Source organism: Simochromis diagramma, unplaced genomic scaffold (assembly GCF_900408965.1).
Source record: "Simochromis diagramma unplaced genomic scaffold, fSimDia1.1 OVJJ01000356.1, whole genome shotgun sequence".
NCBI lineage: Eukaryota > Metazoa > Chordata > Actinopteri > Cichliformes > Cichlidae > Simochromis > Simochromis diagramma.
In genome coordinates, this window is record NW_024386750.1 from 107,034 (window position 1) to 121,107 (window position 14,074).

General features: G+C 38.3%; 2 protein-coding genes across 2 annotated transcripts; both read left to right on the forward strand.

The window, feature by feature from the left end:
- Positions 1–340: 340 nt before the first annotated feature.
- On the forward strand, positions 341–4,733 carry LOC120727562 (OX-2 membrane glycoprotein-like). Its single transcript, XM_040021908.1, has 7 exons — positions 341–444; positions 1,548–1,886; positions 2,724–3,032; positions 3,112–3,150; positions 3,254–3,341; positions 3,993–4,055; positions 4,218–4,733. Exons 1-7 carry the CDS (start codon positions 375–377, stop codon positions 4,333–4,335), a joined length of 1,026 nt encoding a protein of 341 aa, XP_039877842.1. The 5' UTR covers positions 341–374; the 3' UTR covers positions 4,336–4,733.
- A 1,576-nt stretch (positions 4,734–6,309) lies between these two features.
- On the forward strand, positions 6,310–9,650 carry LOC120727576 (OX-2 membrane glycoprotein-like). Its single transcript, XM_040021929.1, has 6 exons — positions 6,310–6,432; positions 7,646–7,981; positions 8,113–8,415; positions 8,492–8,530; positions 8,626–8,725; positions 9,130–9,650. The coding sequence occupies exons 1-6, from the start codon at positions 6,369–6,371 to the stop codon at positions 9,248–9,250; spliced, it is 963 nt and encodes a 320-aa protein (XP_039877863.1). The 5' UTR covers positions 6,310–6,368; the 3' UTR covers positions 9,251–9,650.
- The last annotated feature ends 4,424 nt before the right edge of the window (positions 9,651–14,074 follow it).

A 14,074-nucleotide genomic window follows, 5' to 3' on the forward strand; every position in this document is an offset into this window, starting at 1 on the left:
TTTCCTGTCAGGAAGAGTTTCAGAACAAGCTGGGAAAAAAACTTGGACAATGTAACAGAAAAGTTGACTTCCATATTTGGTGCGCTGGTATGTGGTTACGTAACAAGAGGACTGTACCACTGCAGCACAAGAGGGGAGACTCGGTCTTCATATCGCATGTTGAAGTGATAACTGAACATTGCCTGTTGAATAATTCATTTGTTATTACATTATAATACCACTCAGGTGTGATTTTATCTTAGTTTTTTAGCTACTTTATTAGTTTATATGTGATTATATAAGTGCTGTGATGAACAATTAACCCGGAACTGCTTTGACTTGCCCAGCCTACACGTCACATCAGTTTGAATGTTTTGGCGGTAAAGTACGGAGGCATGATGCCGCGCTTTGGAGTTACATGTTATTATGTTACTACTCTTCTTATTTTCGGAGTCTTTCACAAAGGTGAGCTGAAACTGGGTGTCAATGTTACACACGCGCATGGGCCAATAAGCGATTCTTCCCGAAAATACTGACTTCTTCCTCTTCTTTGTTAAACGTGAGGATGTTCATTAAGGTGAACTGGTACTTTGGACTGTTTGGGTTTAACTGAGTATTTACGTGGGAGGCAGATTTACACGCAGTTGGTTTTTAGGTCTACCGTGTACACGCAGAGGCGCGCTTACGTATCCATGATGGCGCTGTAAAAATGTTAGAGCAAATTTAAGAAGAGACAAAAAGTCCTCTCTGTCCAGCGTTTCATCGGGAGAGAAAACGTAATCACGACAAAGTATTTTCACGGGTGCAGGTATGCAGCTCTCGCGTTCAAATTCCTCGCGCATAGTCTGAGCTCTCAGTGCTCCCTCTGGCAGCTCCGCTTTCCCCAAACTGAGCGGTGAGCCCGCCATTCACCGACTTTTCAAAGTTTGGAGGGCGGAGCCAAAAGGGAACATGGGCGACATTCAAAGCAGTACGAAACAACCTCGAGTTGTACCGTGCGGCAACGTGACCGCTGTTTTATGCCGTGTTTGTTCTTGAAAATAAATTAAAAATACCGTCATTTTCTGGAGTGTATGAGTGCAAGTACTAACAGCTACCATTAGAATACTTTAATTTAAGACAATCTCATAATCCAGGAGATTCTAAGGCAGGTTCTGAAGCATTTCCGTCCACTCACAGTATGTGCAGTTACATGTGTTTGCTGCAGATTGGCCATTAAATTATGTTTTATCTCGCGGAGGACTTTTGACATAATTCAATACAGTCTGATGACTGAGCAGAACTGAACTGGAGTTAATGTGTTTAAGCATAGTAATAATAACATATCTGTGTAAATAGCAGCCTATGACAAAATTTACAAAGTTATTCCTATTGAAAATATTCACATTTAATATATGTTGGAAGCACTTAACCTATATTTAGCAACCATATTTATAGTAAAACTTTAATGACGGTACATAGACTAATGACTACTGCAAATACTGACGTTGAATTTAAACAGAAAACTGAAAAAAATGGACTAATTGAAAACTGAATGTGCCTCACATCTTAAACTATATCTCCTACAGCTCTAACAGCAGTGATCCAAACACAGCAGACTGTGCTGGTAGCAGTGGGAGAAGATGCTGAAGTCAGCTGTCAGCTCTTGGAGCCTAAAGATGTCGTTCAGGTCACATGGCAGACAACTTCAAATAATGTGGAGACAAATGTTGCCACCTACAGCAAGCAGTTTGGTCAGAGAGTGAATGATGGCTTTAAAGATAAATTTGAGTTTAAACACACTGGACTACAGAACTGCTCCATAGTCATCAAGAATTTGACGGAGCAGGATGAAAGATGCTATCGCTGTCTGTTTAACACTTATCCTGAAGGAGCCTTTATCGGTATAACCTGCCTCCAACTCTACGGTGAGAACTTAAACCTTCCTTTTCCAACAATAAGTGACTCTGATGACAGATTAGAACTGAAGTTGTAAAACAGCTAACTAATCATATGCAGAGGAATGGCTTATTTCAAGAGTACTGTACCCTCATCGCAGTACAGAAACAGGTTTAGGGCATGCAGTTTCACTGTTATGCAGTTGACACTTAGTTAAACTGCCGGGATGTCTTAAGTAAGTAATGACCTGTGTGCCCTCTAACTTCCTGCTTCTAAATTCAGATAAAATGTGCTTTACTTGGCACTAAAATTTCTTAGAAATATGGTATCTAACCAGATTCTTACTCTGGATGGCATTCCCTTGGCCTCCAGTAACACTGTGAGGAACCTTGGAGTCATTTTTGACCAGGCTATGTCCTTCATTGCACATATTAAACAAATATGTAACACTGCTTTCTTCCATTTGCACAATATGTCTAAAATTAGACATGTTCTCTCTCATAATGGCGCTGAAAAACTAGTTCATACTTTTAGTACTTCTAGGCTGAATTACTGTAATTCATTATTATCAGGATGTCCTAAAATTCCCTGAAAAGCCTTCAAATCCAAAATGCCGCAGTAAGAGTCCTGACAGAGACTAGAAAGAGAGAGCATATTTCTCCTATATTGACTTTTCTACATTGGATCCCTGTTAAATCTAGATTTGAATTCAAAATCTTGATATCCTGACAGCTCACATGCAAGGTCTTGAATAATTAGACCTAATTTGAATTGAATTGAACTCAAACAAACATAGCTGATATAAATTTGTTAGCAGCTGGTGTGTTTGTAAGAACATGTTGATGATATTTCCTGATCCTTCACAGAGCTGCATGAACCTGCTGTTGATGTCAGAGAGTCAAACTCTGCTGAAGAGTGGGTTGTTTCCTGTTCAGCCACTGGTCGACCTGCTCCCACTGTAACACTCAGTGTCTCACAACAAGACCTCAGCTTCTCACAGTACAACACTGTCAGTGTGTCCAACACCAACGCTACATTCACTGTCACCACTACAGCTGTGCTCTCAGGTTCACGTAAACACAGCACACAGGTGGGATGTGCAGCACGAGTGCTCTCTGCTCCTCACAGAGAGGTGATGGTGACGATTCCTGATGATGATGATGATGATGATGATGGTGAGAAACTCTCTTGAAGTCATTTATTTATAAATTATTGATTACTTTGTGATTGTAATGTTTGTGTTTCTTCTACTAGATCTTGATAAGAAATCAGGATCTGATCCCAGGAATTTAGGTGTGTTAACATTTTTATGTTTTAAAGTCAGCTTTCCTGTTCCTATTTTGTTTTGATAGATGTTCAAATTGTTATAACTTTCTTTCTCCTGTTTGTCGTAAAGGAATCACGATTTCAGTGATCTTATCCTCTGTGGTGTTGGTGCTCGGTGTTCTCATGTTTGTCTGGCTTAGAAAGAAATCTCAGAACAGGTACTCCTCTTAAACCGTGTCTATGTTGGATGTTGTCCTGATAGATTTTTGTGCAGCAAATATCTTCAACCTATTCTTACAAACACATCAGCTGCTGACACATTTATGTCCACTATGTTTGTTTCAAGAACTTACCATAGATTTGGAGGCAGGTTCTACTAATGAAGGAGCCTTCAGGATAAGTGTTAAACAGGCAGTGATAGCAGCCTTCATCCTGCTCTGTCACATTCCTGATGACTATGGAGCAGTTCTGCAGTCCAGTGTATTTAAATTCAACCTTATTTGTAAAGTCAGTACACACTTTTTGGCGAAAGTACTTGCTGTACGCGGCAACGTTTGTCTCCACATCAGGAGAGATTTTCTGCCATGTGACCTGAAGGTCGTCTTTAGTCTCCAAGAGCTGACGGCTCAATTCAGCATCTTCTCCCACTGCTGCCAGCACAGTCTGCTGTGTTTGGATCACTGCTGTTAGAGCTGTAGGAGATACAGTTTGAGAAGTCAAGAACTTTCAGAACTATTGTGAACTGTCCATTTTTCTTAGAGGTCAAGGGTCCAAACTATGGTTTTTATTATTTATTTCAAGTATATCATAATGCATTTGTGTGAGTTTATTAGCAATAATAAATCTAATAAATTTCTTACATTTTTCAGTCTTTCACACATGGCGATTCAGTCGAATGAAACACCTGAAACTGCAAACAGAGACACTGAGGAGTAAGTGACTCTTCATCCTGTGAATGTACAACTGAAAATTTCAGCCTCTGTTGTCACATTTCACTTTCAATCTTTTCAATGTTCTCACTTTGCTGTAACTTTATTCTCAATCATACAGTAATATTTAAAAAATGTAACTTTTTTGTTTGCTCTCATTTTAAGGACTGATACACAAGAGTGCAGGGAAGTCAGACAAGAGACTCCTGAGCGAACTCAACAAAATCATAACCAAGTGTTGTCATCAGCACCTGCAAGGAGACTCGTTTTTGATGAAAACTGAAACAAAGATTTGAATGACAGAAAGTATCCCACAAGATGGTGTATAAGAACTTCTTTTATTTATGTATTAGTCACATTAATTAATTGTATGCTGCCTTAGTGCCACTGGACTTTAGCATGTTTCACATTCATGCAGTTCGACAGATGGTGGGGGCCTGGTAAGGATGTTGGGGGGAAGCAGACCACTCCACAGGAAGAGTCTTTTGTCTCTTAGGCTTAGTCCACACTAATGCGTTTTAGTTTGAAAATGCATCGTTTTTCTCCGTTTTGGCCTCGTGTCCACACTGAGACTTTTGAAAACTCTCGAAAACGCAGACTTTCTAACACGAAGGACGCATTTTAGTCATGTGATGCAGTCATGTGACCAATTAAACAAAGATAGCGGAGTGCATTATACAGCAGTTGTTTTGATGGCTCTCAATTTTGACAGCCCTAAAAAAAGATTCATATCAGTTTGTACATGCTCCAGATAGCTTTTCTTCAAATTCTTTAATTATCACTCGCTTTTGCGCGTGCGCAGTGCTGGAACATAGCGTTTTTTCGGCTGTTTCAATGTGGACGCACAACTCCGTGAAACGACTGAAAACGCTAGTGTGATGAAAACGCCTTTTTCAAATCTATCCAGGCTACTGTGGACGTAGCCTGAGAGACTCTGCTGACCGTCTCTCCACCAAGCTTAGTTTTCTGTTCTTTGTTTTGATTAAAGGATGTTAGCCACCGCTCACCACTTGTCTGCAGGTTTTATTTAATGGAAAACTTCCACAACAACGGTAACAACAAAGAAGTTCAATCCTGAAGAAAAACGAAGGACTACACCAAAAGAAATCATCGTACTGGGGCTTAATTAACTTTCTGTTTACCATAATGAATTTTTTACACAACTGTACTGTGTCTGTAATTATGTAACATACTGTAAATATGAAAAATATGTCTGTTTGTTTTCACTGTGCATATTTTCATGTTGTTGTTCTTTTTAGTGTTCTAGGTTAGAGAAGTAATCAAATATGTAAAAAATACATATACTGCATATAATTGTTTTTGTTTTGTTTTGTCATGTTACTTTAAATTTTTAAAAAAAATGGGCGACAGTGTTGATTTATTTAAGTGTGTGATTTATTAATTTATTTTGGAATCATTAAATATATCCATCCATCCGCTTCTGTTTATCCTTTGGGGGGGGGCGCTGGAGCCTATCCCAGCTGTCATAGGGCAAGAGGCAGGGTACACCCTGGGCATTTCGCCAGTCTGTTGTACACACAGGGACAGACAACCATTCACACTCACTCGCAATTTGGATTATCCAATTAACCCATCCCCACAAGTTGCATTTTTTCGGACGGTGGGAGGAAGCCGGAGTACCCGGAGGGAACCCACGCAAACTCCACACAGAAAGACCCCGGCCTGATGGTGGAATTGCACTCAGGACCTTCTTGCTGTGCGGCAACAGTGCTAATTTCTTTTCAAAGAGTTTCAGTTTATCTGGTAACTTTACACTACGGTGTGCAGCTGGTTTTGATGAACATCTGTGTTCAGCAGCTGAAAGACTTTGGGATTTATACAAACAACCTGCAATTTAGTTGTAAATAGATGAGAATATAACAGCTTTCCACAGAGAGACCTCTCACAACAAATGTCCTCTAGCTTAATATCCCATCTGAAAACATGACTTTAGAGAAAATTCTAACATTTCTTTTTTCTTTGTGACAGAAATGCTTTTTCTTTTAAACCACATGAAACGTAGTAAAACATAATATGATTCTGGACTGTACTATTATCATACGGGGATAAAGGCATAAAGGCAACTGCGCTGTATGTTATTGCACTTTTAAGTAATAAGTAACCATCAGTTACTGAAAAATTCTGTTACTATGTCCTTATAATCATGAAATATGTGTTTTATCATCAGGCATTATTGCTTCTTTACATACATTACAGAAATTGTTACAACAATTTACCCGGAAGTAGTAGTAGTTTCTTTCGCAACCACACTGTCCAGCTTTGGCGGTACTTCTGGCGGTACAGCATGGAGCAACAATGCCACAGCTTAGAATTACACATTATGTCACTGCCGTTTTTATTTTTGGAGTCTTTGGCAAAGGTAAGAAGAAACTTTTATTCCAGAATGTATGTGACCATACTAGGGTGATCTTATTTTATATCCAAAAAAGAGGACACTTGGCTCAGTCATGAAGAACTTGCTTAAAGAAACATATTTATAACATATTTAAACGATGCCTTCTCTGTGCGGTTAATGAATTGTGGAATAAAATATGTCATATAGGCTTTTACAAGTCAACAATTGCAAAAAATAACTTAAAAGCCTCTGGAATTAAATAATGGTACAGAAATACTACCTCATCTGCATAAGAAAAAATACCAGTACTGGGTCGGTACGAGGAAATTTCTTTTGCAGTTCGTCTGAAAAGATGCACTTGCGCTTTGGGATCTTTTAAACATCATTAGGCGTGGGGACGGTTGGTCACCCTAGACCACACGGACGTGTTACACTCTTTTTTTCGTATATTTTGAATCGTGGAACCGCTTTTCAGTGGGTAAGCGTTGAGTGTGATATTACACGAGTTCGTCAAATTTCAAATAAACGCCTTGTTAAGAAACGAAGTGTTTCTTTTACAGCGTTTTCAATTTGAAAGGGGCTACAGGAAAAGTTGATTTTGCATGACGTGACTTCAACGGCGCAGAGTGTAAATAACCGGATTTATTATTATACTTTCACTCATTATTGTATCAAACAAAAGAAAAGAGAAAGGTTACGTTCAGCAAGATGAAGGTTGTGTAAATGAAGTAACGCTGTTCCTGATTTTGCTCAGCCTACAGTTTGAGATTCTTCAAATACTTTGCTGCTTGTCATTTTAAAAGCAGACGCAGCTACCAGCAGCTTTTAAGGTACAAAGCTATCACGTCACGTTACGATGTGATAGCTTTGATCGTTGTCCATAATAACGTCTATGCGTTATTATGGACATCGCCCACAGAACTTTCTTTCTTTCTTTTTATTGCTTTATATTTCTGTTATCATCACAAAAGTTACTGCCTTTGAAAAATATTTTTTATTGCTAATAAAAACCATGGTTTGGACCTTTGACCTCTAAGAAAGATGGACATTTCACAATAGTTAAACATTTATGCACACAATAGTGGTAGAAAAAAAACGAATGTAAATTTGGAATTTGAATTTAGAAAAAGGTATAAAAAATTCCTTTAGGACAATAACCGGACTTAATAAGAGTGACATGATAATGACAGTTTACTTTTCTGAAAGTTCTTGACTTCTTAAACTTTATCTCCTGCAGCTCTAACAGTGGTCCAAACACAGCAGACTGTGCTGGCAGCAGTGGGACAAGATGCTGAATTCAGCTGTCAGCTCTTGGACACTAAAGACGTCCTTCAGGTCACATGGCAGAAAATCTCACATGATGTGGAGACAAATGTTGCCACATACAGCAAGCAGTTTGGTCAGAGAGTGAATGATGGATTTACAAATAAAGTTGAGTTTAAATACACTGGACTGCAGAACTGCTCCATAGTCATCAGGAATGTGACGGAGCAGGATGAAGGCTGCTATCACTGTCTGTTTAACGCTTATCCTGACGGCTCTCTGACAGGGAAACCCTGCCTCCATGTCTTTGGTAAGAACTTTATCTTCTTTAACCAACAACAACTGCTTCAGACATTTATGTCAACATTTACTGGACATAAATGTGTGAGCAGCTGGTGTGTTTGTGAAAACATGTTTATGATATCTCCTGATCCTTCACAGAGCTGCATGAACCTGTTGTTGATGTCAGAGAGTCAAACTCTACTGAAGAGTGGGTTGTTTCCTGTTCAGCCACTGGTCGACCTGCTCCCACTGTAACACTCAGTGTCTCACAACAAGACCTCAGCTTCTCACAGTACAACACTGTCAGTGTGTCCAACACCAACGCTACATTCACTGTCACCACTACAGCTGTGCTCTCAGGTTCACGTAAACACAGCACACAGGTGGGATGTGCAGCACGAGTGCTCTCTGCTCCTCACAGAGAGGTGATGGTGACGATTCCTCATGATGATGATGATGATGGTGAGAAACTCTTTCAAAGTCATTTATTTATGAACGAATCATTACTCTAATCTAATGTTTGTGTTTCTTTTTCCAGGGTTAAATGAGACATCAGGATCTAATCAAAGAAATTTAGGTATGTTAATGTTTGTACTTCTTACAGATTCAGTGTATTGTTACTTTCTAGGTGTTCAGATTAATTTTTTTCTCCTTTCCCGTTTTTTCTCAAAGTTCTCAGGATTTCAGTCATGGTGGCCTCTGTGTTGTCGGTTGCCTGTGGCTTTTTAGCTCCACTCATCTTTCTCCAGCTGAGAAAGAAAACTCAGAGCAGGTACTCGTCTTAAACATCATCTGTGTTGCACTTTCTCTCTTTCATTCAACTGATCAAAGTTTGTGCAGCTTTAACTGTTCTTGAATCCTTCAGTCTGTCACACAGGGAGACGCTTAAAATACTTGAAACCACAATCAGAAGTAATTCCATCTTTATCATCCGGTCATCTCACATTTGGAAAGTTACTTCATTCTTTTTCACTCTCTGATATGCTGAGACATTTGACCTCTAAGAGACCTCTAGAGCTTCTGTTTCTCTCATTTATTCGTAATATGATGTTTACTGCACATCAAACAATCTCTGATACATATTCCGTTGTGCTGTCTGAGCTGTTAATCTGTCCAGAATACTTTGGTTTGCAGTATTAACAGAGTCATGTGTCACTGTTTTTGTTGTATGTTAAGGCATGAAACACCTTCAGTCAACCAAAATGAAAACAGGCTTAAAAAGCGGAGACCTGAGAGAAACCAACCAAACCACGATCCAAGCCTTTCACCTTCACTTGCACAAAGACTTACTTTTTAAGAGCGTTGACTTGTTCTTTGGAGCAGGGTTTGCAGCTAGATGTCCGACTTTTCTGGACAGCACACATGTTTAAACGGACAGCTAGCATGTTCTGAACTCTTTTTTAACTGGACTTAATCAGTTAAAACTGAATTTACAGTAACTAAAGTGTCTGTTTTCACTTCCATTTCCTTCAGTAATCAGTGTCCTCGCCCTCTTTGTCTTTGAAAACAAATTAGTGCCAGTATTAATTTGTACAACACTAATGATTCACTTGATCTTTGAAAATGTGCTCAAATGATTTCAAACACTAGATGTTAGCGGTGTAGCAATTCTGTAAAACCTTTAATACCTCGATTGTTTGAACACAACTTTTGCCGATACCTCAAAATTTCTTTAGGGTGAAGGTATAAAAAAACAACAAAACAGTATAACTGTTTTGTTACCAGAGGTCTGATCACTCGATCAGGACTGTATCATGTGAATAATGTATCTTCAGTTTACTTTCTGGATGTACTTAATTTGCAGAGACCAAGTTTTGTGTGCATCTGTAGTGTAGTGGTTAGTGCGCTTGATTGAAGCGAAGAAGGTCTCTGATTGGCAGCTCACACGTTTTTTTACTCAGGAAGAATTTTTGTGTTTTTCAAAATGAACTGAATGTGATTGAAGTGAGAGTTTAAAGTTGACTTGTTTTGAAATTTCTCTGCTTTTTCACTTTTACAGTGTGATGTTAGGATTTGAAACACAAACCCAGAATCATATTGATGTGTTGTGATTTGCTTTTTTAATGTAAATTCTTTGTACTATTTTTTTATAACTTTTTTTAAACATTAAACCTTTTTATACAATAATTTTGGATGACTGGTTAAACTGCTTTTGCAGCCGAATACTCTTCAAATACAAATAACCACAATTAAAATCCCATATTGTGTTCACTTAGACGACAACAGATTTTCATGTGAAATTACACAAAAAGACCACATGAGGTCTCTGTTTATTCATGGTGAAGGTATGGAGGCTTTTCAAAATGTGAAAAAATGACATACAAATACACATGTTTATATTTACATTCATGAAGTTTTCAGTTCTCAGCCCAGTAATAATTGTCATGTAAGACCATGCTGGTGTTTCTTGTCAGGTATTGTTGGTATAGTGTTTTAGTGGTTTTATTTAGTACTTTTGTTTATCTAGAAAAGTACTTTTAGTCTGATAATACAGCAAATCAGAGACGAAGCCTCGACGAAGTGAATTATGAAGAAGCTAATTAGGTTACCTGTCTGTTATTTGGTGTGTAAGTAATCCTGAGCCTGTTTAGCATCAGTAGCTCACAGCTGAAAGAATAGTTTTAGGATTTTCATGATCAACCTGCAAATTATTTGCAGTTATATTGAGGCAAAAAATGAGAGATATTTAATACTAACGATTGTATTTTATTTTTCAATTTTTAATTGTCTGTTTAATGTTATGTCCACAGTCAGAAACTGTTTCCCCCCTTCCTCCTCTTGGTGTCTCTGTGGGTCAAACAAAAGGAAGGAAATCTGTATGATCAGTGGCCTTTACACATTGTCCAACGTGAGCATTACAAACACTTCTGTTAGGTACATATGGACTGTAAATTAAGTTGGCAGGCAGCTTTTTTCTTTATCAAAAGTGGACCTGCATGTTGTTACCCATATTTCAACTGAGTGTAAAAATATAGAATGTCTAATTAGTGATGTGAAGATAACATGTAAACTTTCATGCAGTAAATTTTAGTCTCTTGCAGAGTTACAGTCACCGCACCAGCACACATTTTCATGAAGCACGGTAATGTGTGGGAAGTGATCTCAAGGAAATACCCTTACAGAGGAGCTCTGTGTAGAAGGTCATCATTAAAAAAAAAAAAAGGATAAAGACTCACCGTTAGAGACAGAGGAGGACAGAATTATTAGCAAATGAGAAAATTTCACTTTTTAAAAGCTATTTCCCAGGTGCTGTTTAACAGAGCAAAGATTTGAAACACAGTTTGATCTTTGGATGTTCGCATTATTTTATTTTTCTCACACAAAGAAAATCATTTCATAAAAATAAAAATGATATTAATGATTTTGCTTTTCTGTGTATGACGGGTCCTGACTGATCAAGAATAAAAATTACATAAACAAGGTTAATCAATCAAAAACACAGGATAAGAAAGTCGTTTTATATTTTTAATGTGTGCACATCTTCAGACTAAACATCCTCATGTTCACTTCCTGTTAGTCAGAAATTTACTCAGCTTTAGCTAAGCAGATAATTTCTAATCAGAGATCTAAGTGTTGGAGTTTTAACTGAATGCTGAATGTTTGCCTTATAAACCTGTTTCATGATTTTTTACTGATTTATCTTTAATATATTATTGTCTTAATTTCCATATATTTATTGTTGGTCAGCTGATTTGTTTAATGGATTTTTCCTGTGCTTCAGATGTTGACATGAACATAGCTCATGCTCAGTAATTTTACACAACGCATTTTGATCCGCATCAGTGACTCTGAAGCTGAAACTAGCCAACAGTTTAGGGTCACATGAACAACTTGCACTTTAGCTGCAAATACATAATAACATCTTAGAACAAATATAAAAACTTCCAAACTCTCTTTTCTTTATGGACAGGCAGTTTCTTTTAACCACTTTAAATGCACTTGCTAAAATAAATAAATATCTATATATAGATATCCTGTGACTCAATGATCTGAGGTGTTTCGCCGGAACAGTAACCCATATTACTTTCTCGGCCGTGCATTTCCTTTCAGTTTAAAGTTTTAGCGTGTGGAGCCACGATGTCGCATCTTGGACTTTCATTTTATGTTATTGCCCTTTTTTTTTCTTGGAGTCTCTGACAAAGGTGAGAACAAACTATGTTAATAAGCCTGCATGTATGTATGTGATGTATTTCTCTCTCATGTTCGATAGTTTCCCGATCAGTCTTACTAATTTTCTAATCATTTGAATTATGTGGATTTATTATTTGGAGATATTCTGATAAATGAAAACTTGAGTTTGTGTAAACAGTATAATGCAATAACTTTAAATAATGTGATGAATTATTATTACTTCACCGATTATTCTGTCAAAACAAAAGGAATAAGTTATATTTAGCACGATGAAGTAGAGAGTAATGTGAAGTAACGCTGTTTCTGATAATAGCATGTCCACTGTGATGATGAAAAGCGCATTCTCCCAATCAGCACAAATTAGCAGATCAAAAACAATCACATGCGCTGATAGAGGAACAGTAATGATGCAGTAATGGAGCCGCTTTCATGCACGTGTTTCTCCCCAGAAACAGCACAATGACTCAGAGCAACGAGCGGCAGCTGAAAGAGAATCAGTGTGTTTGTCATCAGAACATACTGCTGTGTGTGGATAAATGTGCACGTGTGCGGCAGCTCTGCTTCATTACAAACTCTTCCACCATGAACATGAAGTCTTTGTAACAGCTGACATGTGCCAGGTGCAGAACTGCACAAAACATTATTTACAGTCAGATCCTGAACCATCAGAATAAATATGAACCTACACACTAACTGTTCACACTGCTGTCTTTTTATTTCCTGCGTGACCTGTAACACTGCAGGCATTTACTAAAGTCGGTATTTTGTACCAAAAGTTTCAGACATGAATCTAACTCACTTCCAACGTGAGTCACACTAACCGCAGCATTGTCACAGATGTTCAGTAGGGTGTAGTGCAGATGTGAGAGATAAAAGTAGTTTGTGTCGCAGGGGTGTGTGTGTGTGTTGTGTGTGTGACTGCAGTTTTTGTTCATTATGGACCAATTTCTGAATGTGAATACATATCTGAAATAAGTTGAGTCACTGTAAAAACTGACTTGATTGCACCTGTGTGTCTTGTATTGTGGATCTCCTCCTTGACCCCGAGGCTTTATGTTACAGTTCAGTGGTTTCATCAAATTCTGATTCATCAAAGCTCCAGAATTACTGAGGCGCAGAAATATGCAAAACTGTAGTGGGTCCGATTTTGTAGGAGATATTTTGTTTTTGCATAGTGTCTGTGAATGCTGCATGAACATTTACCCCTCACTTAGCTCTTTAATCAGAGGCTGGTTATAAGGAGCAACTGTGGCCTACTCCCTGACTCCTGGCATTTGACACTCATTCCTGTTGTAGGTGGCGAGGATCACAGCCTGTCGTTAAGCATTGCAGCTCGAACTCATTTCCCCTGGTAACTGTTTAAGCGGTCTAACTGTGAAAGGGTGGTAAGTAGGATCCTTGTAGGTTGTCCGCAATTTGGCTTATAGTAGGGTGGACCCTGGATAACTGTTTTTCTCCCTTGTTACAGGCTTACAATCTCCTGCCGTCTTCTCCAAAAGTTGATTCTGTTCATCTGGACGTAGCGTTTCTTCTTCAGAAGAAGTCACTTGGATGAGTGACGAAACGTTTCTCCCACAAAACGCTACGTCCAGATGAACAGAATCAACTTTTGGAGATTTACTTTCCTGGATGATTGAGAATGCATCAAGACTCCTGCTGTCTTGTTGTAGTCTTGTGTTGCTTTGTTGCTGTCATGTTGACTGGCATTGTTTGGTTATTCTTTGTTTTATGGTGTTTTAGTGTTAACTTTTTATTACGTTTTAATGGTGCTGGTGTACCATTTGCACGTACCTCTGCTGCACTGCACTCAGTTGGTGTTCAGCTTGGATCTGCCAGATGTTGCTTTTAATTGAAGTTGTATTTTAAAGTGCATGTGTGTGCGTATGCATTTGTGTGCGTGTGTCTCTGTGTGTGTTACTGTTTCTTTCTCTATTATTTATTGAGGCGTTTCGTGTTTTGATTTATAGATTTAATTTTATTTGCTTTAGTG

Excerpts from the sequence above, each read along its gene's own strand:
- LOC120727562 (XM_040021908.1), top strand. The coding sequence starts at position 375 with ATGATGCCGCGCTTTGGAGTTACATGTTATTATGTTACTACTCTTCTT. Across the intron at positions 445-1,547 it reads TTTCGGAGTCTTTCACAAAG|CTCTAACAGCAGTGATCCAA; the intron begins GTGAGCTGAAAC and ends TATCTCCTACAG. Across the intron at positions 1,887-2,723 it reads AACCTGCCTCCAACTCTACG|AGCTGCATGAACCTGCTGTT; the intron begins GTGAGAACTTAA and ends GATCCTTCACAG.
- LOC120727576 (XM_040021929.1), top strand. The coding sequence starts at position 6,369 with ATGCCACAGCTTAGAATTACACATTATGTCACTGCCGTTTTTATTTTT. Across the intron at positions 6,433-7,645 it reads TTTTGGAGTCTTTGGCAAAG|CTCTAACAGTGGTCCAAACA; the intron begins GTAAGAAGAAAC and ends TATCTCCTGCAG. Across the intron at positions 7,982-8,112 it reads ACCCTGCCTCCATGTCTTTG|AGCTGCATGAACCTGTTGTT; the intron begins GTAAGAACTTTA and ends GATCCTTCACAG.